This window comes from Convolutriloba macropyga, chromosome 7 (genome assembly GCF_964194025.1).
Source record: "Convolutriloba macropyga chromosome 7, txConMacr16.3, whole genome shotgun sequence".
Taxonomy (NCBI): Eukaryota; Metazoa; Xenacoelomorpha; order Acoela; family Convolutidae; genus Convolutriloba; species Convolutriloba macropyga.
In genome coordinates this window covers 12973476-12997208 of record NC_134474.1, presented here as the reverse complement: position 1 = coordinate 12997208, position 23733 = coordinate 12973476, and the positions used below count along the sequence as shown (strand labels likewise).

The 23733-nt window shown below is 29.9% G+C and overlaps 1 protein-coding gene across 4 annotated transcripts in view; it reads right to left on the bottom strand.

The window, feature by feature from the left end:
* The window catches only part of LOC142342611 (inositol 1,4,5-trisphosphate-gated calcium channel ITPR2-like), a 144995-nt gene that overhangs the window by 14255 nt on the left and 107007 nt on the right, over positions 1-23733 (bottom strand). For all 4 annotated transcript variants that reach the window (XM_075394021.1, XM_075394020.1, XM_075394024.1 and 1 more), the window contains exons 42-46: positions 22488-22612; positions 14281-14450; positions 10732-10821; positions 8416-8565; positions 3446-3548 (exon numbers count right to left, since the gene is read on the bottom strand). In XM_075394021.1, coding sequence (XP_075250136.1) covers positions 3446-3548; positions 8416-8565; positions 10732-10821; positions 14281-14450; positions 22488-22612 — 638 coding nt within the window. The remainder of the gene's footprint in view (positions 1-3445; positions 3549-8415; positions 8566-10731; positions 10822-14280; positions 14451-22487; positions 22613-23733) is intronic.

Genomic DNA, 23733 nt, shown 5'->3' with positions numbered 1-23733 from the left:
TGTGATTGGTATCACTGAAAGCACGCACAGCATAGAAAATGGAATTGAAAAGTCTTTTGAATTTCGAGGCTCAAAGGTTTGTGAACAACGGAAAGATATACGTTGTTTTTGCTCACATTTTACTGAATTTTGCTCAATTTTTTGATAACTTTGCTAATATTTGCTAATTGTATTAACAATAGTGCCATTAGTTTCGCCTAAAGACGCAGAGGACGGTTGCTGACTCTTTTGATTCAAAAATTTCAGCTAAATATTGCTGAATTTTTCAAAATTTTTCCTTTTTTCATCCAAAAAGGCTCGAAACGATTCTTGGGCCCTTTTTCGACTTTGCAGAAAGTACAGACCACAAGCTGTTGACAGACGTTCGAAGCAACTTACAAGAAGGCTAGTTATTGTGTAAGTTTCTTTTAAGACTGTTCTGGATTAAAAGTTTTGCAACTTTTGCTAAAATTTTGCTAACTTGAAACAAACAATATGCAAAACAATCTTTTAGTTTTGATCTACTGACCTTTCGTTGCCAAAGTATTTGTTTTTGGTTAAAAAAGAAAAAAAATGGCTGTTATCAATGAATGCGTCGCTTTATCATAGCGAGTTTTGGACTCTTCGGTGATTTTAACGATCAAAAAATATTGGAATTCCATAGAGGCAAGGTTTTTTTTTTTAAAAACTAACTTAAAATTTCTGTTTTTTTTTTATTTCAGACCAGATAAGTTTCCAATCAAAATTCAATTGCTAGCTACTCATGTTCTTGTCACAATCAAGCTCAATGATCATATTATAAATTCAGAGGGAATTTTATAGTTTCTATGACTTTAACAAAGTGTTTTCTTGAATTCGATTTGAATTCTTGTGTTTTGAAAACGTTTGAATTCCTTGTTGCAGTCTGATGACTGGGTAACAAAAATAAAAGATTCAATTAGCTTCCACAAAGGGTATACTTGAACCTTTAAATTGCTTTCAGTTGACATCTAATGGCCCTTATGTATTTGTTTTAAAAAATCTCGGTTTATATTTGAAATTTGGCTCTGTTTGACTTATCATTAGAAAGCAAAAATTGGCTCATGCTTCTACTGAGTGAAAGCTAAATCTCTCTACCTATTGTTTTTTCTCAAAAAACTCTGGCTTCTCTGCTTCGATATCACGTGTTCTAAGTAAAGACATTAAAAAAGTTTTTTCTTGAATCCGGATCGAATTCTTGTGTTTTGCCAAAGTTTGATGTCCTTGCTAAGATCTCATGACTAAGAAACAAAAATAAAAGATTCAATTGGCTTTCCCAAAGAGTATACTTGAACCTATATATTGCTTTCAGTTGACATCTAAAGGCCCTTTTGTATTTGAATAAATTTGTTTTAAAGAAATCTCAGTTTAATTTTGAGTTTTTTCATTTATTTCAAGAATTTGTTAAAGTGCGGCTTTTTGTTAGTAAACACAAGTTAGATCTTCCGTCTAGTGAGTGAAAGTTAAATCTCTCTGCGAAGTATTCTTTCTCAAAAATAAATGTTTCTTCATTGCTTCGATACCATGTGATACCACAAGGTCAGGACAGATATCGTTTGAAAGACAATGCTTGTCTCTTTATAGAATTCTTATCGTGAGCAGCTTATGATTGTAACGGATTCGAAACCGTTTCGCAAAAAAATGATTTCTTGTTTCCGTCTGTAATTGTCTTTCTTTTTTGCGGTGCAATAACATATTATGGATAATGGCAGGTCTCAGTTAGCTCTTCTGGAGAGATAAAAATCGTACTTTATGATTTCAGTAGATTGCTATTGGTATAAAAAGTTTTCTAAATTTTTGTATTGAGAAAATTGATCGTTTTTTTGACATCTTGTATGGTAATCTTATTGCTGAAACCTCCCATCCACTTATGGTAGAGGAAACAAATCTTTATTCATTGTTGTCATGTTGCAGCTGAATATTAATGAATAGCCCAAGTTCTTAACATATCCGACACCGTTTCTCCCATATTTTAACTGAATATTTGATTTTTACTTGTGTCGATCACTTTCTATCGTTGTCTTATGACAAAATCTAGAGATTGAGGAGTCTCCTGGTTGACCGTATAAAGTCTTGTACGGACGTAAAATAGAAACCTTCCAGTTGTTCAAGTTGAGAGCTGATGTTTTTTCTACTTTGAATTTTTTTTTACAAAACTTAAACTTACATTCAAACTTGGCTTTTTGTTTCTTTCCCGTTACCGAATCATAGTAAAGACCGGTACCACAAGTTTTCAGAAGACAAACAAGTTTTGTTTGCTGATGCCGACTAATTGTTAATCAATGTCGTTATTGGTACTGTTTATACATTTGTCTGGTAATATCTGTTGGCTTCTTCAATAAGCGTTCGTAAAAATTAGATATTGACTTTTAGTTGAATCAACAAATATTTTTGAGTTGATTTTGTTGTTTATCTTTTTCCCTACTCTCATCAATGGCAATTATCCTTGAATATTCAAGGTTGCATTATTCATTCAGTTCTTTGTCTCGCTAACGAATGCTCCCAACGGCTCCAATGGAGTCACACAAGACTCTATATAACATTTGTAGTTGACAGCTGATGGTTGAATTTCCTGATTTCCATTCCTGTTCTTTTGGACTTGTTACAAAAGAAAGGTCACATCTGCTTCAAGGTGAAGTAAAAGTTTTTTTATATAGTTTAGGTTTTAACTGATGTATTTTGAAGTTGTCAGAGATTTTTTTAAAATAAGAAATAGATTTTCATTTAAACGGGAATATCTACCAGACAAACAACGTTGATATTTTTTTAGCGAAATGAGAAAACTTTGAGTTTGAGATTTCGAAAACAACTTTTCGTTTGTTTCAAAAAGAACATTTTTCCTCGTTCCTACAGAGAACCTGCATACAAAAATTTCATTTGTAGGCACGTTTTCTTGAAAAAGAAAAAAAGTAAAATTAACATTGTACATTATTAAAGTACCAATTTAGGCAGATTTAGATTAACATATTTTACTGCTGTTGCAAGCATTATAACATCGAAAAAATTGATATTTTTGAATTTATTTTTGTATAAAAACTTTCTCGCTAAATTAACCTGATACAAAAGACTGCTGATTTAGTTTTGATGAGATATATTTTATATGAAGTAGCAATTGTTCACTCTTACGCAAATGAACGCACCAATGATCGGATTTTTGACTTGCTAAAATAACTTCTGATCAGCCAGCCTATCAACGCTTCAAAGCATGCCTTGTTACCGATTTTTATATTTTTATTAATCTGAAAATACTGCGGATAGATTTTCGAGTGTTCTAGATCACGTATGATCATTTTTCCGTTCTTTGTAATCCGAAAAGGACCCTCAAATTTCGGGAGCACAAATACCAAATTTTAAGCTCTGATAATTAATGGCTTCAGTTTGCGACCATCACTTCAGGCGTCTCAAATAGCAAATATTTTGTTAGAAGGTTTGGAGATCATTTGCTTACCAAATAATAGAACGTTTTGAGAGAGAAGAAATTGACTCGTAAGTGTTCGTCGTCATTGTCGTCCTCTGGTGCCTTGACAAAGTACGCTATTCCCAATATGTGCCTGGAACAAAAAAATCTCCCGATTTTAAAACAACATTTTTTTGAATCATAGAAGTTGGTTTTTTCCTTATTAACGCCTAGTAATAGTATAGAGAGAATGGTTTTTGACTACTCCGGCCACTTTCTACGATTCATCCAAGGATACTAAACGATGTCTTACAATTCATAACAACTTCCTGGTTGGATCCATGAACTGAAGCCAAGAAATCATAAATGAACCTTGCTTGAAAACTAGGAAATAAAATATGATTCTCGCATGAAACATAGGAAATTATATATGATCCTTGCATGAAACTTAAGAAATGATATATGATCCTAGCATGAAACCCACGATTTAAAATATGATCCCCACATGAAACATAGTTAAATATATATGATCCTTGCATGAATCCTAGGAAATCATATACGGTCCTTGCATGAAGCCTAGAAAATTATTCATGGTCATTGAATGAAACCTAAGAAATCAAATATGACCATTTTATGAAACCTAGGAAATTATATATGATCTTTGTTTGAAACCTAAGACATAAAATATGATCCTCGCATGAAACATAGGAAACAAAATGTGATCCTTACGTGCAACCTAGGAAATCATAAGTGATCCTTGCTGGAAACCGAAGAAGTCATATATTTTACATGCGCTAAAACCAGGATGTAATTCACAAATTATCATTCATCTTATTGAAAAATGGTCCATGGTTTATTCAGGAGCATTTTGACTGTCAGAATACAATATGTGTCCCTAACTAGCTCCCTCTTAGCATAAAACCAAAAACAATTAATTATTCCATACATTTGCGGAAAAGGATCCTTTAGCAAACAAATCATTTCAATAAATGATGCATTTTCAATAATTATGTTGACAATGAAAGGTTATATGTTTACGACAAAATACACATACATATAATTATATATATATATATATATATATATATATATATATATATATATATATATATATATAAAATCTTTTGGCCTCATTTTGTTGTAAGTAGGATCTATCATTATTGAGGTCTTGATTTGAAATCACTCTTGTTGTTAGAAAAAAAATAACATAGAGGCGAAAATATTTTGAAAGAAACCGCGCCCCAACTTCATCCGAATAATTTTTGACTGTAGATTATAAGATGTGTCCATGTGTGGCTGTGGGTAAAACATAAAAACAATTAATTATTCTACTGATTTCCAGAGAAAGATACTTTGGCACAGGAAATATTGGAAAAACCAAAAATAAATAATGAAATTTGTATAATTATTTTGACGATAATTACATTTTTTGTTGAACCACAATGACAAAATAATTCGGAAAAACAAAATTTTTTAAAGTCAATTATTTGAAAGTCATAGATCGCTTAAAAACGAAATCGGTAAATAGATTTAACTAAACATTCATGAAAGGAATTACAACATTTTGTTGTCAAAAATTTAATAGATGACAACAAAAGAACGACAATTCGGCAAAAGCACAAAAACGGTAGAACACTATGAGAGAACAGTTTTGCAGCCGTTAAACTGTAAGCTTTTCTCTGAATTCTTTAAATAACTGCTAATGCGCATTCCTTCAATGCCAGTTGAATTATCCTCATTTTGAAAATTTGAAAGAGAATAAATTACAAAATCAAATACAAGAAAAAACGCAGAAATACAAGAAAAAAACTTATTTCACAAAAACAAAAGCCATTAAATCTTTAGTTGTAAAAAAAAATATATATGTAACATTTTTCTCGCCGATTTGAATAAATTTTCCCTGTACATATTGAGACTAAGCTACATGCGGACGGAAATATGATAAGAGATTGGCAGATTTCGAAACTTCAATGACATTTTCCTTAAACGAATTTAATTTTTTGAAAGTCCTGAAAGGCATTGGATAACAACTTAAAGCATTACATAGTTCCACCCAGAGTTCATGAAGAACCTAATCCAGTTTTGATTAACAACACGAAATCATTAAACTGAAAATAGAACGACAATTGAAAGCAAAACTAAAGAGAATAATTAAAATTTTTAAAAACACAATGTCGAAGCCATATCTGAAGGAATATATATATATATATATATATATATATATATATATATATATATACATATATATATATATATATATATATATATATATATATATATTCCATTGGCTTCTTTTTGTTTTATATAAGATCTGTCAATAATTAGGTGTTGATTCAAAATCGTTCTCGTCGGTTATCAATATAAAAAAAACCAAAAAGCGAAAGTATTTGAAAGAAACCGCGCCCCAATATAATCCGAAACTATGTTTCAAAAAACTAAAAATAAATTATGCTTTTTGTATTTCTATTGAGTTGAAACTCCATGAAGCTCGCAAAATTTTAATACTGAAGACTCTTATAGAAAACAAAATTACAACTAGCCGCTTTTTGTGTTTTCAAGAGCTGTGACAGCAGATGTTAGGTCTCTATTTGCAGCATACTTAAATAATGTGGTACACAAGAGCGTTTTCGGAGCATTTTTTATTGAAAAATTCTGAAATTCATTTTTTTTCAAAAAAAATTGTCAATCAGTTCTTACAAAACCGCCAAATTAGGTCTCATCTATCTTTAAAATTAAAACTAACAATATTCACGAAGACAATTCTAGCAAATTTTAGCAAAAACTGACAAAAAAAACGAAAATTAAAAAAATCTTTTCAATTTTCTACACTAAGCTGCTTGGGCTTTCTAATGATGCCAGTCTCACCACTCTACGGTGAATATATCGATTGATCGAAATTGGTTGAACAAAAAACTTCATTTTAGTATATAGTTCCTCCCCCCACAAGTGGGTCGGAACAAAAATCCGGCTGGAGTTCAGATGGAAAAAGTAGCAACAAGCTCTTCCTAAAATCTCAAAAGAAAAAACATAGCCGGCATATTGCTGGATAACAGCTGATATAGACGCTTGTGGTGTTCCATGGAATTGAAACAACTAGATAAATAAGATAAATAGGTTGACCACCACTCCTTTAATAGACCTCTAGACTTTTTGGGTTGGGATTCGAACAGGCACTTTTATGAGACACAAACGTTCTATAAAGAGAAAGCGCTAATACAAATTATTCAAAAATACTATTCAAAATCCAGAACTCAAAACCCTGATACTCAGAAAATAGGGCACATACGTTTGACGCTATTTAGATGCACATTATTTATCTTTAACTGGTAAATGTTTTTAAAATTAAAAGTTCATCAAGTGACTGGAGGAGTAATTATTTGAGTGAGGAAAGTTACACAGTTGACCTAAAAACAGGACAAATAACGTTACGCACACACGTTCTAATTGCAAAGCAATAGAAGTCCTAAAATTGAAAGTCAGTGGTCGCAAGAATCATCAGTGGAGACGACGAATAAAAAAAATAGCAGGACAAGTTTTGACGTACAATTCAAAGAACTTTCAACGACTAAACAACAGATGAGACCTAGAACGGACTATGAGTGAATTGGGAGATCCATTTCCAAAAAATCAGATAGAAGAAAAACAGAAACTCAAAATTAAAAAGCGGTATGTGATCGAGAACCACTAGATGGAAAGGGAAAATTGGTTCAAACAAAAAACTGGGCCTAAAATGAACTATGATCGGATTTCAAAAACCATTAAGAAAATAATCCAATCTAAAAAGTCAAAAAACCAATAAACATTAAAATGAAACTGCCGCAAGTGAACAAAAATCACCAGCGGGAAAGCGAATTCGTGTTCAAACAACGTTCTCTCGCTCTACTTTAAAATTATAGTGAAAAAAGTTTCACGCCGCAAAACCACTGACTTTTTAGCTCCACTTCCTATTCGTTGTGACCATGATCATAACTCCAATTTGATTTCAAAAATCGCAAAAATGTGTGAACAGATCTTAACAAAAAAAAGACAGCAACCCAGTACAATTCAAATTCTTTGAATTGTAAGAAAACCGCGATGTCCTATCTAATAGCTGCTATCCTTGTGCGGCTATTAACCAACAGTATTATGTTAATCAGTTGACATTTTTTTAAGCAAATTGGAATTATAATTTGAAAGTGCATTGGAAGAGAGCTAACAAAAATTGTGAAAATTTTCTAAAGCTTATAACAGAAATACCGCATTAGGCTTATCCTCAAATTAATATAATTTACGCCCGAATTGCTTCCGATTTATTACTCTAATATTTTTCTACGTCAAAAATAGCGTTGGCTAAAAAAGCTTTTCCTCATTATACTGGCTCTGAACAAAAATCAATAAAACAGTCCACTATGTGGAAATTGAGAGTCAAAAGTCAATTTAACATTAAATTTTACAAAAGTTTGTGGGTTTAGAGCTAACCGACCTGGAATTTGAAAATATTGATAGCGGTGTGATATCAGAAAAGCCAAAAACTCGAAGAGAAACAAAGTTGAAAAATGAAATCAGGGATCTTTTCCGTTTGTGCCCCTAGGGTGCTTATTATTTTCAAGGAGAACGTGCTATATTTTTACATAATGATTTATTACGTAATGGCACGTGCTCTGTAAGTGGGAGGAGGGGGGGGGGGGGCACATAACGGAGTCAGAATAGAAAATTGGATTTCAAGTGAATGAGTTCAATCGGCATGTTAAAATGTAGTGGTCGTCTGGGCAAATAACACACTTGTTGGGTGAAAATCTACATTATATGACTGCGTGCGCGGTCTTACTTCTTGCTGAAAACAGAACAGTTGATTAGAAACAACCAAAAAAACATTCTTGAATTAGTTTTTAATGGTGCTTTTCGGCTCATAAAACAATACTTAAAGCAAAATTTAGTTAATTAATAATGATGGAAAGTTCAATATATTCTATATTCTGGCTATACAAAGGATTAACATTGCAAAAAACAGAGAACACCCGTTTTCCCAATACAATACTTACGCAAAGAAGGATTTAATCTCGTGTCGTGATGGCAACTGAGGTCTGTTAGAAAGGAAGTACTCGATCAGAATGACGAGAGATAGAACCACGTGAACAATACCCAGTATCAGCAACACGTACATGTACCAGTCCGGGTACTCGGGCCGAATTCTAAACAAAAAAATGAATATGCTTCAATTTCATTGTCCGTCTCGGTGAAAAATAATAAGCGCAATTTGATTATTCTTCATTTTTTCATTTTTATACAATTCCCTGGTTGAGAATGGATGGTTATCATGTAGGAATCTGGCAGCTTCTCGCAGATTCTTACAAGACAATGCATCTTCTGGCAGAAATTTCTGACAGATTCGTACAAGATATCCATTTTTCTGCCAGATTCCTAAAAGATAACCAATTTTCTGCCAGATTCGTTCAAGATAACAATTTTTTTTGTTAGATTCCTACAAGATAACCATTTTTGAGCCTCGGTCTTACAAGAAAACTAATTTTTGTCAGATTAACAAAAAATAACAATTTTTTTGATAAGGTTCCTGTAATATAAAAAGTTTTCTGGAAATACCTTCGAAACCGATTCTTTTCTGGGAAGTATTTTATGTTAGTTTACTGTGGAACAACATAACTTTAATTGAATTTGTAATGTATAAATAATCTTCTTGCAATAATTAATTAAAACATTTGAAAAACCGATGAAATACGAAAATGCGTTTTTGTAATTGTTTCTATTTCATTGAGGCACAATAAGTATGCCGTTTACTCTACGTGAAATATAAACAAACAAAAGTTGTGGAAAAGTAGCTCAGTAAACCATCATATCTAGCAACTTTATATCAATTTCTTGAGAAAATAATGTGAACAGATTAAATAATATTAAGCAATTGAAATGCAGCTCAGCCGAAACAAACTCTTTCCCTTTTATCGGAATTTTTCAAGATAACCATTTTTCTGCCAGAATCTTTCAAGATAGTCATTCTTCTGGCAGAAAAAACTATTTGCTGCTATGATTGTACCACATAAAATTTTGAGACATTTATTTTCTCAATTAATTATATAACTAAATTATATATAATTATTTTAAATTTTATCTTACCAATAGACCTGTTTTACAGGAAACTAGCAGTCCCAGGAGCTAATTTTTTATTTAAGGATTAAAAACACCAATTAAATTTGAAACAACATCCGTTTTTAATATCAGACTGATGACCATGTTCATATTTCTAGAAAAAGATAAAAGAAAGAAAAATGTAAAAACATGTAATCTTTTTACAGGTTAACGTTGAAGTCTGTCAGATTACGAGAAAACAATTTGCGCACAATTTTCTCTAAATAGCAATTCTAAAATAGTTTTCTCAACCTTGTTTGAATTATAGTTTTTTCAGCCAAGTTAGCTAGTCTTCATGCCCTGCCTTGTTTAGTGTAAGAGTGGTATGAATAAATCATTTCGCTTATCAGCTCAACTATTTTTCTAAATGAGTGCAAATGAGTGAGCAAAATGCGGTTCCAATTAAAATCAAGAGAAATCAAGAAACGAATGTAATTACATCACAGTAATTTATGATGGGAGTTCAAAGGCTTACAAGTACGGCCTGCTTTCACTGCTTTTTTTGGAAATGTCACAAACATCACAATACTAAAAAATAGGAATGTGAAAGCTCAAGTTTGGCTAATGCAGCCAGTTTTAAAGACTTTAATCAGAGCATCTGAACAAATTATTCATTTTCTTAGCGTAATTTGACAAAAAAGTCAATTTTATCAGTTCACTATTTCAAATTAACGGAGCCATTTTGCAATTGATGTCGGTGAGTTAAATTTTAATGTACCTTAATCTGATCTATAATTGTTTTAATCAAGATTTCGAACTTAAGTCCTAATTTTGTTTATACAGTTCTGTAATTTTTCAAATTGCAACAGGAAATGTATGACGGAATATCTTGGTAAATAAAATAGGGGTTAGTTCTCCATTTCCTACCAAAATTTATTGTACATCACAAAAATTATGCTTTTTAAATTAAATGCAAAAAGATGGTAAATTTCTTGATTGTGTTATTTCCAATAGTTCTAACTTTCCCAGTTTGCATCAAAAATTGATAGTAGGACCATACTAGGAACCTGGTTGCATATTTTTAATAATTTTTCTTGGTTTTTGGAAAGTTGTCCTGCAGAAAACAAATAAAATACTTCATTTTAACTATTGTATTAATTGACTAAATTGAATAGATTGCTAGCGTTTAAAACGTTTCAGCGCTACTTTTTTCACAAGTCTTCCAGTTATATTGGTTTATCATTGTGGTCTTCAAAAATAGTGTAGAGTAAACTAACTTGTCGACATCTGTTGGGGCATCCCACGTGAACAGGATGAACAGATTCAGAATGAATGTGACCAGAAGGACGAAATTGTGCCACAAGTTGCTGAAATAAAAATCAGTTACAGAATCTATTAGTTTAATTAGTATAGAATAAAATATATTTTTTAGTTAGCAAGTACAAAAAATTGCACCTGGTAATTCTTTAGTCAAATTTAAAACTTTATCCTCCAAAATCTTGTAGTGCATAAAAACTCAAGTCTAATTTGGTCTATGTATTAAGCTGATCAACAACGCTTACAAATAAGGCTAGGGCAAAGTTCTCAATAAGTGCTTAAACACATCCAATTTAAAAATTCAGCAAATATTCAATTAAATTATACTTAAGTAAAAATGAATGTCCGAACTTTTTGTTTTCTTTTTGGAGCTTTAAAGCGCACTATTTTTTTTCCAAGAAACCCATACTGATCGACGTGATGTGCTTTTTTCATTTGAACTGAACTTCTTAGAAGCTGCAGAGCATTATTTCAAAGCTAGTTAGAGTTGCAAAAAAAATCAAATTGAGAAAAAATTGAGGGTTGCTTGAATAACCAAAGTTCATTTTTCTGCTAAGTGAAGTTGATGCTGTTTTTAATTTTAAAAGATTAAAATATTTTTTTTTGTTAGCAAGTATAAAAAATTGCACCTGGTAATTTTTAGTCAAATTTAAAACTTTATCTCCAAAATCTTGTAGTGCAAAAAAACTCAAGTCTAATTTTGGTCTATGTATTAAGCTGATCAATAACGCTTACAAATAAGGCCAGGGCAAAGTTCTCAATCATTAAGTTTCTGCGAATACTTGTTGAAAACGTAAGAAAAATTTTTATGCAAACGATATGCACAACGACAAATTTTTGGCCTTTCAAATAAGGATCCTAAAGTCATATCTATCATTTGCGTTTTCAACTTAGGACACATTGTATGTCATAAAGTTTCCAAATTCAATTCAATGCGATAGTAAACGATAGAAGGACAAACGATTGAAACGAATACAGAAAGAGCAAGACTACAACAAACTTGCACAAAAATTTCAATTTAACCTTCATCACACAAACAAAAATCACAAGATGTTACGAAAAAATTTTTCAATCTCGAATACTGATCTCGCCTGGTGTAAATCAGGTTTTGGTTTAGTTCTCATTTAAAATGCTAGGGAAAATTTGGCAATAAATTTTAAATTTTCAAAAAAAAATGCAGCTCAACAATGTCAAAATTGCAGTTATTGGCAGATTTCAGTGTAGCTCTGTCATACTTGTTGAAACACTTCAAGATTTGTGCTATTTTTTCCAGTTCAGGTAATTTTTAATTGCAGTTCAACGTTTTTTTGGACTACAACTTGCATTTGAGCTGTTGAGACAACATGCAATTAAAATCAGCAGAAGATGCGTAATCTCATTTGGATTTCGTGCACCTTAAAAAGATGCTTCAATTACATCTGTATTACTGCTGAGTTAAAATTTTAATGAAAAATCGTAGCTTACTTCCAGATCAGATCAGAACTGGAACAGAGTAAATTCATGGAAATTCTCAGAGCGGGATCAGAATCTGATCAGGTCAATTTCTACGCTTGACAGAGTAGCTTCAGAGTAGAAGTATGTGGTTACCCTTGAAAGAAGAGCTCCCAGAGTAGCCCTATTTTGGGCTATCCTTGACAGAGCTGGACCCAGAGTAGGCCTACTCTGGGTTAACTCTTGACAGAGCAAGTCTACTCTGGGAAAACTCTTGACAAACTGACTCAGAGCAGGCCTACTCTGGGACAACTCTTGAGAGAGCTGGCTCAGAGCAGGCCTACTCTGGGACAACTCTTGACAGAGCTGGCTCAGAGATGTTGGCTCTGCTAAGAGGCAACAAAAAAGCAACATTCTGATCAGAGGCACATCTAGAGACTGATGGATTTGATTAGAACCAAAGGGGTCCAGCTGAAAGAAAATGCCGGTCCACTTAAAAGGAAAATTTGATTAACTTGACGATTATTATGGAAAGCTGTCTAAGTTCATCCATTGAGTCATGCACTAACGGTATACTAGTTTTTTTTTCACAGCGGTTGGTTTTTTATTTGCAATACTTTTAGAATGGTCTTTTCATTTGTTAAATTTAATACTTCAGGCATCATTTTTTTTATAAAATGAGTATATTAGAGCAATATATTTAGTTCTATTCTGTAATCAACTTGGTCAGGACTGACACCAGAGTAGAGCTGCTTTGTGATCAACTCTGTCGAGGCAGACTCCAGAGTAGACTTACACTGGGTTCTACTCTGTCAAGGCAATTTCCAGAATAGACTTAGTCTGTGTTCTACTCTGTTAAGACAAGACCCAAGTTGAGAGGTATCGTACTATGCGGGAGCTCTGTTCCAGCTCTGATAGTGCACTGACGCTGGATTTACCCTGCTCCAGCTCTGACATACTCTGGAGGTTCAGTACGGGAGTTTTAATTTCGAAGCATCCACAGTATGAGAGTTACAAAAGAGACACATCCTATTTTCGTTAATTAGTGAAACAGATAATGACAGAAAATAGAAATTTTTTTTAGCCGTACAATATGGAAATTTTCGATGATCCGGAGCAAAATTTTTTCTGAAGCCTTATGTAAAAACTGCGCCAAAAATCACAGAATTTTCAGCTGAAAAATTACCATTAATATGCGCTGAAATGCCTGAAATGGTTGAAACTTTATACCAAATGCGATGTAGTTTCACAAATTTTGCTCATTTTCTTTAGTTTAATTATTAATATAAGATCAAATTAACAGGGTAAAAATATAAGAACCGGTGCAAAGCGCTAAATTGCATTGAAATTACTTTTGAATTGTGCTGAAATTTTAGCGCTTTCTTAACAGAGTTTCAACAAATTTCTACGTAATATAATAAAAAGTTTGAGCTGCATTTTTTGAAAAGTTTAGAACATTTCAATGCATTTCAACGCGTTCAATATATCTCACAGAATCTCAGCAGATTCAGTGCATTTCATACAAAATGGTGCACTGAAAAGGCGCTGACGTCACTACCCGGGATTTAATCACAAGGAAGTTTATTCAAAGAATAAGAATGGCATAAGTTATGTTTTGTAAAATATATGTCGAATCTTACGAAATCAAATTTAACACAAATTATAAAATCTCTATACAAGTATTGGCGTTTATCAATTATTTTTGTACAAAATTGCAATCAGATTTAAAAAGCTTGTAAACTTTTAACTAAAGATCTCGATAAGCGCTCAGCTTTTTTCTGTCCATCAAATCCTTTTTCGCAATTACTTACAAATTTCAATTACTTCCTTTTTTAAAGTGTTGAAAATCGTATACATTTTAAAATTTGTATCAAAAGTATAAGACTTTATAAGCTACAAAATTTTGCTCTTTTCTTCACAACGACGCGTCAACATGACTTAAAAATTTGTGTGAAGACGTTAAAATCTTGCCTCATTTATCTTAAAAAAAGCGGTTGTTCATTTATCAAAATTTTTCTGCTCATTTTTATTCATTTAATTGAACCTCAATGTATTTCAGCATGAATTGATGTGGTAACCTGTGTGTAATTAAGAATGCGGCAACGGGATTGGACATGATCCTTGTCTGGTATTTGATGTCATTCATGATGTCCTTAGACCAGGCAACGAAATCTCGGATCTTGTTACTTGGGGAACTTCTATCAACTTCCCATTTCATCATCTCCTTCACGTCTTCTCTCAACACATCCTGAAAATATCAAAATACAAGTTCAATTTATAAAGATACGCTTATAAAGATAATTATGTAAAAATACGATACAAACACGCCTTTCAGTCTTACTTTAGGAGTAATATAATAACTTAATGATATGATAAAAGGAGGCTTGGTAATGTGTTCGCACATAATGTTATGACCCCGCTCTACCCCCTTTTCGACTAAATCGTCGGCCAAATGAATAAGAGCTAGAGAGAAAACATTGGAAAATTCATATATTGTTGAATAATTTGAAATATCCATTTGAAAAATAAGAAACCACTAAGCAAATTATTTAACGACTCATTAGAAGGTTGATGATATCTGCTATTAACGAGACTAAGAGACAAGACAAACAACAGAATCCAATAAAAAATCAATAATTACAACCAAAACTCAAAGACTATCTATTTAAAAGAAATTCAAAATTAAAGTCGAAAGAGCGTCAGATAAAACCTAAATTAAACAAAATAACTTGCATTTAACCTGAGAAGTTGTGGGACTTTAGTTTATTGAAAACATTTAACAAGTAGACAAGATCAAAAAGGCGGCTTCATTTTTAACTCTATATCTATATAAAAAACACTGGTACGTGTCATTACCATGCGTTTTCCAAAAGAACATTTACGAAAAAAATTATTGAAACCTTTTGGAGAAAACAGTGTCGAAGCCATTAAATTAGTAAACTATTGGGTAAAATGGTTCAAAAAAGAGCGACAAAAACAAGCCGAGCTCAAATCTTCACAAACAGTTTTACGCAAACATTATGTTGAAGCCTAAAAACCATTATTTTTTCACTGAACGTTTCTTCGCTGGCCTTCATTTGCGCGTGAATTTGATTTGTCAATAATAGAGCTTGGATTTGAAATAAAGTTGGTCTTTAAATAACGTAAAAAATGCAAAAATTATTTTATGAAAGGATGACTCCCCATTACAATACGATTGTTTTTTTTTGTTGAAAGATTCCCCGATTCGACTAGCGAGTAATTATTCCAAATATTAGCGAATCCGTTGATTTGACTGAGAATCCAACACGTCAAATGATTAGTATTGGATATTTATTAACAAATGTAAGCGAAAACAAACGAGTACCAACTGCAAGCATTAGATAATTTCACTTATATCTCTTTAGATAGTGAATTAGACCTGTTTTTTAAATCCTTCATAAGACTAGAAGAACAACAGCAAATGATGGCAAAACCCAAGATTTTTGTTTAATATTTACGAAAACCAATTTGTCGGGGCCTTAAAAACCATAAGCTCTACACAGAAAACAATATATTCATTTAGTGGTCCCCATTTGAACGTAAGTGGGACCTATCATGGTCTCAACTTCTAAAATAAAACTTCGTTTTCTGTAATTTGGATGAAAAGCTGCGAAAAATCAAAAAAGACATAGCCAAAATATAATCGAAATCATTTTTCAGTCATAAAACCAACAACGAGTCCAAAACTGGCCTTGCTATCGCTTTGCAGCTGTTAGAAAACGGAATTGTTTCATTTTTTAATAAAATTTATGTTTAAGATTTTTTGGCAAACGAAAATCTTAATCTTTCAAAAATCAATCTTCCATTTTTGATGAGTATCGATTTAAATCAACAACGAAAATCTTAATCTTTCAAAAATAAATCATCCATTTTTGATGAGCATCGATTTAAATCAACAACGAAAATCTTAATCTTTCAAAAATAAATGATCCATTTTTGATGAGTATCGATTTAAATCAACAACGAAAATCTTAATCTTTCAAAAATAAATGATCCATTTTTGATGAGTATCGATTTAAATCAACAACGAAAATCTTAATCTTTCAAAAATGAATCATCCATTTTTGATGAGTATCGAATTAAATCAACAACGAAAATCTTAATCTTTCAAAAATAAATGATCCATTTTTGATGAGTATCGATTTTAATCAACAACGAAAATCTTAATCTTTCAAAAATAAATCATCCATTTTTGATGAGTATCGATTTAAATCAACAACGAAAATCTTAATCTTTCAAAAATAAATGATCCATTTTTGATGAGTATCGATTTAAATCAACAACGAAAATCTTAATCTCTCAAGAATAAATGATCCATTTTTGATGAGTATCGATTTAAATCAACAACGAAAATCTTAATCTTTCAAAAATAAATGATCCATTTTTGATGATTATCGATTTAAATCAACAACGAAAATCTTAATCTTTCAAAAATAAATCATCCATTTTTGATGAGTATCGATTTAAATCAACAACGAAAATCTTAATCTTTCAAAAATAATTGATCCATTTTTGATGAGTATCGATTTAAATCAACAACGAAAATCTTAATCTTTCAAAAATAAATGATCCATTTTTGATGATTATCGATTTAAATCAACAACGAAAATCTTAATCTTTCAAAAATAAATGATCCATTTTTGATGAGTATCGATTTAAATCAACAACGAAAATCTTAATCTTTCAAAAATAAATGATCCATTTTTGATGATTATCGATTTAAATCAACAACGAAAATCTTAATCTTTCAAAAATAAATCATCCATTTTTGATGAGTATCGATTTAAATCAACAACGAAAATCTTAATCTTTCAAAAATAATTGATCCATTTTTGATGAGTATCGATTTAAATCAACAACGAAAATCTTAATCTTTCAAAAATAAATCATCCATTTTTGATGAGTATCGATTTAAATCAACAACGAAAATCTTAATCTTTCAAAAATAATTGATCCATTTTTGATGAGTATCGATTTAAATCAACAACGAAAATCTTAATCTTTCAAAAATAAATGATCCATTTTTGATGAGTATCGATTTAAATCAACAACGAACATCTTAATCTTTCAAAAATAAATGATCCATTTTTGATGATTATCGATTTAAATCAACAACGAAAATCTTAATCTTTCAAAAATAAATCATCCATTTTTGATGAGTATCGATTTAAATCAACAACGAAAATCTTAATCTTTCAAAAATAATTGATCCATTTTTGATGAGTATCGATTTAAATCAACAACGAAAATTTTAATCTTTCAAAAATAAATCATCCATTTTTGATGAGTATCGATTTAAATCAACAACGAAAATCTTAATCTTTCAAAAATAAATGATCCATTTTTGATGAGTATCGATTTAAATCAACAACGAAAATCTTAATCTTTCAAAAATAAATCATCCATTTTTGATGAGTATCGATTTAAATCAACAACGAAAATCTTAATCTTTCAAAAATAAATGATCCATTTTTGATGATTATCGATTTAAATCAACAACGAAAATCTTAATCTTTCAAAAATAAATCATCCATTTTTGATGAGTATCGATTTAAATCAACAACGAAAATCTTAATTTTTCAAAAATAAATCATCCATTTTTGATGAGTATCGATTTAAATCAACAACGAAAATCTTAATCTTTCAAAAATAAATGATCCATTTTTGATGAGTATCGATTTAAATCAACAACGAAAATCTTAATCTTTCAAAAATAAGTGATCCATTTTTGATGAGTATCGATTTAAATCAACAACGAAAATCTTAATCTTTCAAAAATAAATCATCCATTTTTGATGAGTATCGATTTAAATCAACAACGAAAATCTTAATCTTTCAAAAATAAATGATCCATTTTTGATGAGTATCGATTTAAATCAACAACGAAAATCTTAATCTTTCAAAAATAAATGATCCATTTTTGATGATTATCGATTTAAATCAACAACGAAAATCTTAATCTTTCAAAAATAAATGATCCATTTTTGATGAGTATCGATTTAAATCAACAACGAACATCTTAATCTTTCAAAAATAAATGATCCATTTTTGATGATTATCGATTTAAATCAACAACGAAAATCTTAATCTTTCAAAAATAAATCATCCATTTTTGATGAGTATCGATTTAAATCAACAACGAAAATCTTAATCTTTCAAAAATAATTGATCCATTTTTGATGAGTATCGATTTAAATCAACAACGAAAATTTTAATCTTTCAAAAATAAATCATCCATTTTTGATGAGTATCGATTTAAATCAACAACGAAAATCTTAATCTTTCAAAAATAAATGATCCATTTTTGATGATTATCGATTTAAATCAACAACGAAAATCTTAATCTTTCAAAAATAAATCATCCATTTTTGATGAGTATCGATTTAAATCAACAACGAAAATCTTAATTTTTCAAAAATAAATCATCCATTTTTGATGAGTATCGATTTAAATCAACAACGAAAATCTTAATCTTTCAAAAATAAATGATCCATTTTTGATGAGTATCGATTTAAATCAACAACGAAAATCTTAATCTTTCAAAAATAAGTGATCCATTTTTGATGAGTATCGATTTAAATCAACAACGAAAATCTTAATCTTTCAAAAATAAATCATCCATTTTTGATGAGTATCGATTTAAATCAACAACGAAAATCTTAATCTTTCAAAAATAAATGATCCATTTTTGATGAGTATCGATTTAAATCAACAACGAAAATCTTAATCTTTCAAAAATAAATCATCCATTTTTGATGAGTATCGATTTAAATCAACAACGAAAATCTTAATCTTTCAAAAATAAATGATCCATTTTTGATGAGTATCGATTTAAATCAACAACGCAAATCTTAATCTCTCAAGAATAAATGATCCATTTTTGATGAGTATCGATTTAAATCAACAACGAAAATCTTAATCTTTCAAAAATAAATGATCCATTTTTGATGAGTATCGATTTAAATCAACAACGAAAATCTTAATCTTTCAAAAATAAATGATCCATTTTTGATGATTATCGATTTAAATCAACAACGAAAATCCTAATCTTTCAAAAATAAATCATCCATTTTTGATGAGTATCGATTTAAATCAACAACGAAAATCTTAATCTGTCAAAAATAAATGATCCATTTTTGATGAGTATCGATTTAAATCAACAACGAAAATATTAATCTTTCAAAAATAAATGATCCAATTTTGATGAGTATCGATTTAAATCAACAACGAAAATCTTAATCTTTCAAAAATAAATGATCCATTTTTGATGATTATCGATTTAAATCAACAACGAAAATCTTAATCTTTCAAAAATAAATCATCCATTTTTGATGAGTATCGATTTAAATCAACAACGAAAATCTTAATCTTTCAAAAATAAATCATCCAATTTTGATGAGTATCGATTTAAATCAACAACGAAAATCTTAATCTTTCAAAAATAAATGATCCATTTTTGATGAGTATCGATTTAAATCAACAACGAAAATCTTAATCTTTCAAAAATAAATGATCCATTTTTGATGAGTATCGATTTAAATCAACAACGAAAATTTTAATCTTTCAAAAATAAATCATTCATTTTTGATGAGTATCGATTTAAATCAACAACGAAAATCTTAATCTTTCAAAAATAAATGATCCATTTTTGATGAGTATCGATTTAAATCAACAACGAAAATCTTAATCTTTCAAAAATAAATCATCCATTTTTGATGAGTATCGATTTAAATCAACAACGAAAATCTTAATCTTTCAAAAATAAATGATCCATTTTTGATGAGTATTGATTTAAATCAACAACGAAAATCTTAATCTTTCAAAAATAAATGATCCATTTTTGATGATTATCGATTTAAATCAACAACGAAAATCTTAATCTTTCAAAAATAAATCATCCATTTTTGATGAGTATCGATTTAAATCAACAACGAAAATCTTAATCTGTCAAAAATAAATGATCCATTTTTGATGAGTATCGATTTAAATCAACAACGAAAATCTTAATCTTTCAAAAATAAATGATCCATTTTTGATGAGTATCGATTTAAATCAACAACGAAAATCTTAATCTTTCAAAAATAAATCATCCATTTTTGATGAGTATCGATTTAAATCAACAACGAAAATCTTAATCTTTCAAAAATAAATGATCCATTTTTGATGAGTATTGATTTAAATCAACAACGAAAATCTTAATCTTTCAAAAATAAATGATCCATTTTTGATGATTATCGATTTAAATCAACAACGAAAATCTTAATCTTTCAAAAATAAATCATCCATTTTTGATGAGTATCGATTTAAATCAACAACGAAAATCTTAATCTGTCAAAAATAAATGATCCATTTTTGATGAGTATCGATTTAAATCAACAACGAAAATCTTAATCTTTCAAAAATAAATGATCCAATTTTGATGAGTATCGATTTAAATCAACAACGAAAATCTTAATCTTTCAAAAATAAATGATCCATTTTTGATGATTATCGATATAAATCAACAACGAAAATCTTAATCTTTCAAAAATAAATCATCCATTTTTGATGACTATCGATTTAAATCAACAACGAAAATCTTAATCTTTCAAAAATAAATGATCCATTTTTGATGAGTATCGATTTAAATCAACAACGAAAATCTTAATCTTTCAAAAATAAATGATCCATTTTTGATGAGTATCGATTTAAATCAACAACGAAAATCTTAATCTTTCAAAAATAAATGATCCATTTTTGATGAGTATCGATTTAAATCAACAACGAACATCTTAATCTTTCAAAAATAAATGATCCATTTTTGATGATTATCGATTTAAATCAACAACGAAAATCTTAATCTTTCAAAAATAAATCATCCATTTTTGATGAGTATCGATTTAAATCAACAACGAAAATCTTAATCTTTCAAAAATAATTGATCCATTTTTGATGAGTATCGATTTAAATCAACAACGAAAATCTTAATCTTTCAAAAATAAATGATCCATTTTTGATGATTATCGATTTAAATCAACAACGAAAATCTTAATCTTTCAAAAATAAATCATCCATTTTTGATGAGTATCGATTTAAATCAACAACGAAAATCTTAATCTTTCAAAAATAAATGATCCATTTTTGATGATTATCGATTTAAATCAACAACGAAAATCTTAATCTTTCAAAAATAAATCATCCATTTTTGATGAGTATCGATTTAAATCAACAACGAAAATCTTAATCTTTCAAAAATAATTGATCCATTTTTGATGAGTATCGATTTAAATCAACAACGAAAATCTTAATCTTTCAAAAATAAATGATCCATTTTTGATGATTATCGATTTAAATCAACAACGAAAATCTTAATCTTTCAAAAATAAATGATCCATTTTTGATGAGTATCGATTTAAATCAACAACGAAAATCTTAATCTTTCAAAAATAAATGATCCATTTTTGATGATTATCGATTTAAATCAACAACGAAAATCTTAATCTTTCAAAAATAAATCATCCATTTTTGATGAGTATCGATTTAAATCAACAACGAAAATCTTAATCTTTCAAAAATAATTGATCCATTTTTGATGAGTATCGATTTAAATCAACAACGAAAATCTTAATCTTTCAAAAATAAATGATCCATTTTTGATGATTATCGATTTAAATCAACAACGAAAATCTTAATCTTTCAAAAATAAATGATCCATTTTTGATGAGTATCGATTTAAATCAACAACGAAAATCTTAATCTTTCAAAAATAAATGATCCATTTTTGATGATTATCGATTCAAATCAACAACGAAAACTTAATCTTTCAAAAATAAATCATCCATTTTTGATGAGTATCGATTTAAATCAACAACGAAAATCTTAATCTTTCAAAAATAAATGATCCATTTTTGATGAGTATCGATTTAAATCAACAACGAAAATCTTAATCTTTCAAAAACAAATCATCCATTTTTGATGAGTATCGATTTAAATCAACAACGAAAATCTTAATCTTTCAAAAATAAATGATCCATTTTTGTTGAGTATCGATTTAAATCAACAAAAGGCCGCCATGTTGTTAGTTCCAGATTACTTCTTAGGAACCAGAGGTAAAAAGAGCTCTCATCCGAGTAAACTAAAGTGGATATTCGAGTCTCTCAACGTCTTGCATTGAAAATCACATATCGTTAACTGAAGATCCGCTATCATGAACTGAAAATTCCATGATAATCAATGAAAATCACGCGCATGAGAGGTGCAAAAGGATAAATCCAAAATTTCTAACCAGACTTTTGACTCTGAATGAGATCTTCTGAAGGTGTCCGTCTTTCAGGATCTCAATGCTCATACTCTTGCAGTCGAAGTAGTCAATGGCATCGTTGAACATTGTCTTGTGCTGAATTTTGGCAACTGAAATATAGCATGGAAAATACGATCGTTTGTACTCAGAGACTTTATGACTGGTATCATTTGTCACTTTTTGACAACAGATATTATTTCATACAATAATTGTAAATCTAGGCGGATGTAAAACGTAAAAAAGAGGATCGGTGAGTGCGTTCGCACATAATGTTCCAACTCAACAAAGAGATATTTGTTCCGACCCCTCTTGAGGGGGGGAGGAACTGTATACTCAAATGGTTTTTTTTTGTTCTATCAATTTTGGCCGATCGATATATTCATCGTAGAGAGTTGAGACTGGTATCATAAGAAAGCTTGTCCAGCGTAGAATATGAAATTAAAAAGATTTTTTTGATTTTCGTTTTTGACAGGGAGATATCGAGGTTTAAACTTTCGAGAAAATAGAGTGAATTCCGTTGACTTCATTCACCTTTTTCGGAATTTTTGACTAAAATTTCGCCAATTTTGATAAAAATTTAATAAAATTTTTCAAGAAAATGTTGTTGAAGTTACGTTTAAAGACAAAATATATTGTCGGCTATTTTTATTGAATTTTTTTGTCATAAATTCCAGTTAAATACTTCTCAAAATTCAGACTTTTTCATCAAAAACAGCACGAAATAAGTTTCTTTAGTCCACTCTGATTAAATTTGCAGGAAGTGCACACCCATACACCACTAATACAATCTTTGTAGACTGAAAAGGGGGCTAATTCCACTTCAACTTCCGTTGAGAGTGCTCTAAAAATAAAACTTTGCCGTTTTTTGCATATTTATTCGTTGATTATCGAAAACGCAGCATTTATTTTTGATTTTTTAACTAACAAAATATCTATATCAATGACATTCCAAAAATAAAATAGTCCTAAAAGACAATCAGCATTAGCGGGACTAGTTCTGTACCAATCTTGGACAGTTACAATCCAAAAATAATTCGGATTGTCGTCAGTCGGTTTTTTATGAAAAAAAATTCGATCTTTTTTATATTAATGAAATAACAGAACATTTCAAATAAAAGCTCACTAGAGATAGGTCCTATTGGCTTCCTAATTAGCTCAATATTAATTTATCCAGTTGATTGCTTGAAAGCTTATGGTCGTTTTGACTTTTAAAATATTTGATTTTAAAATA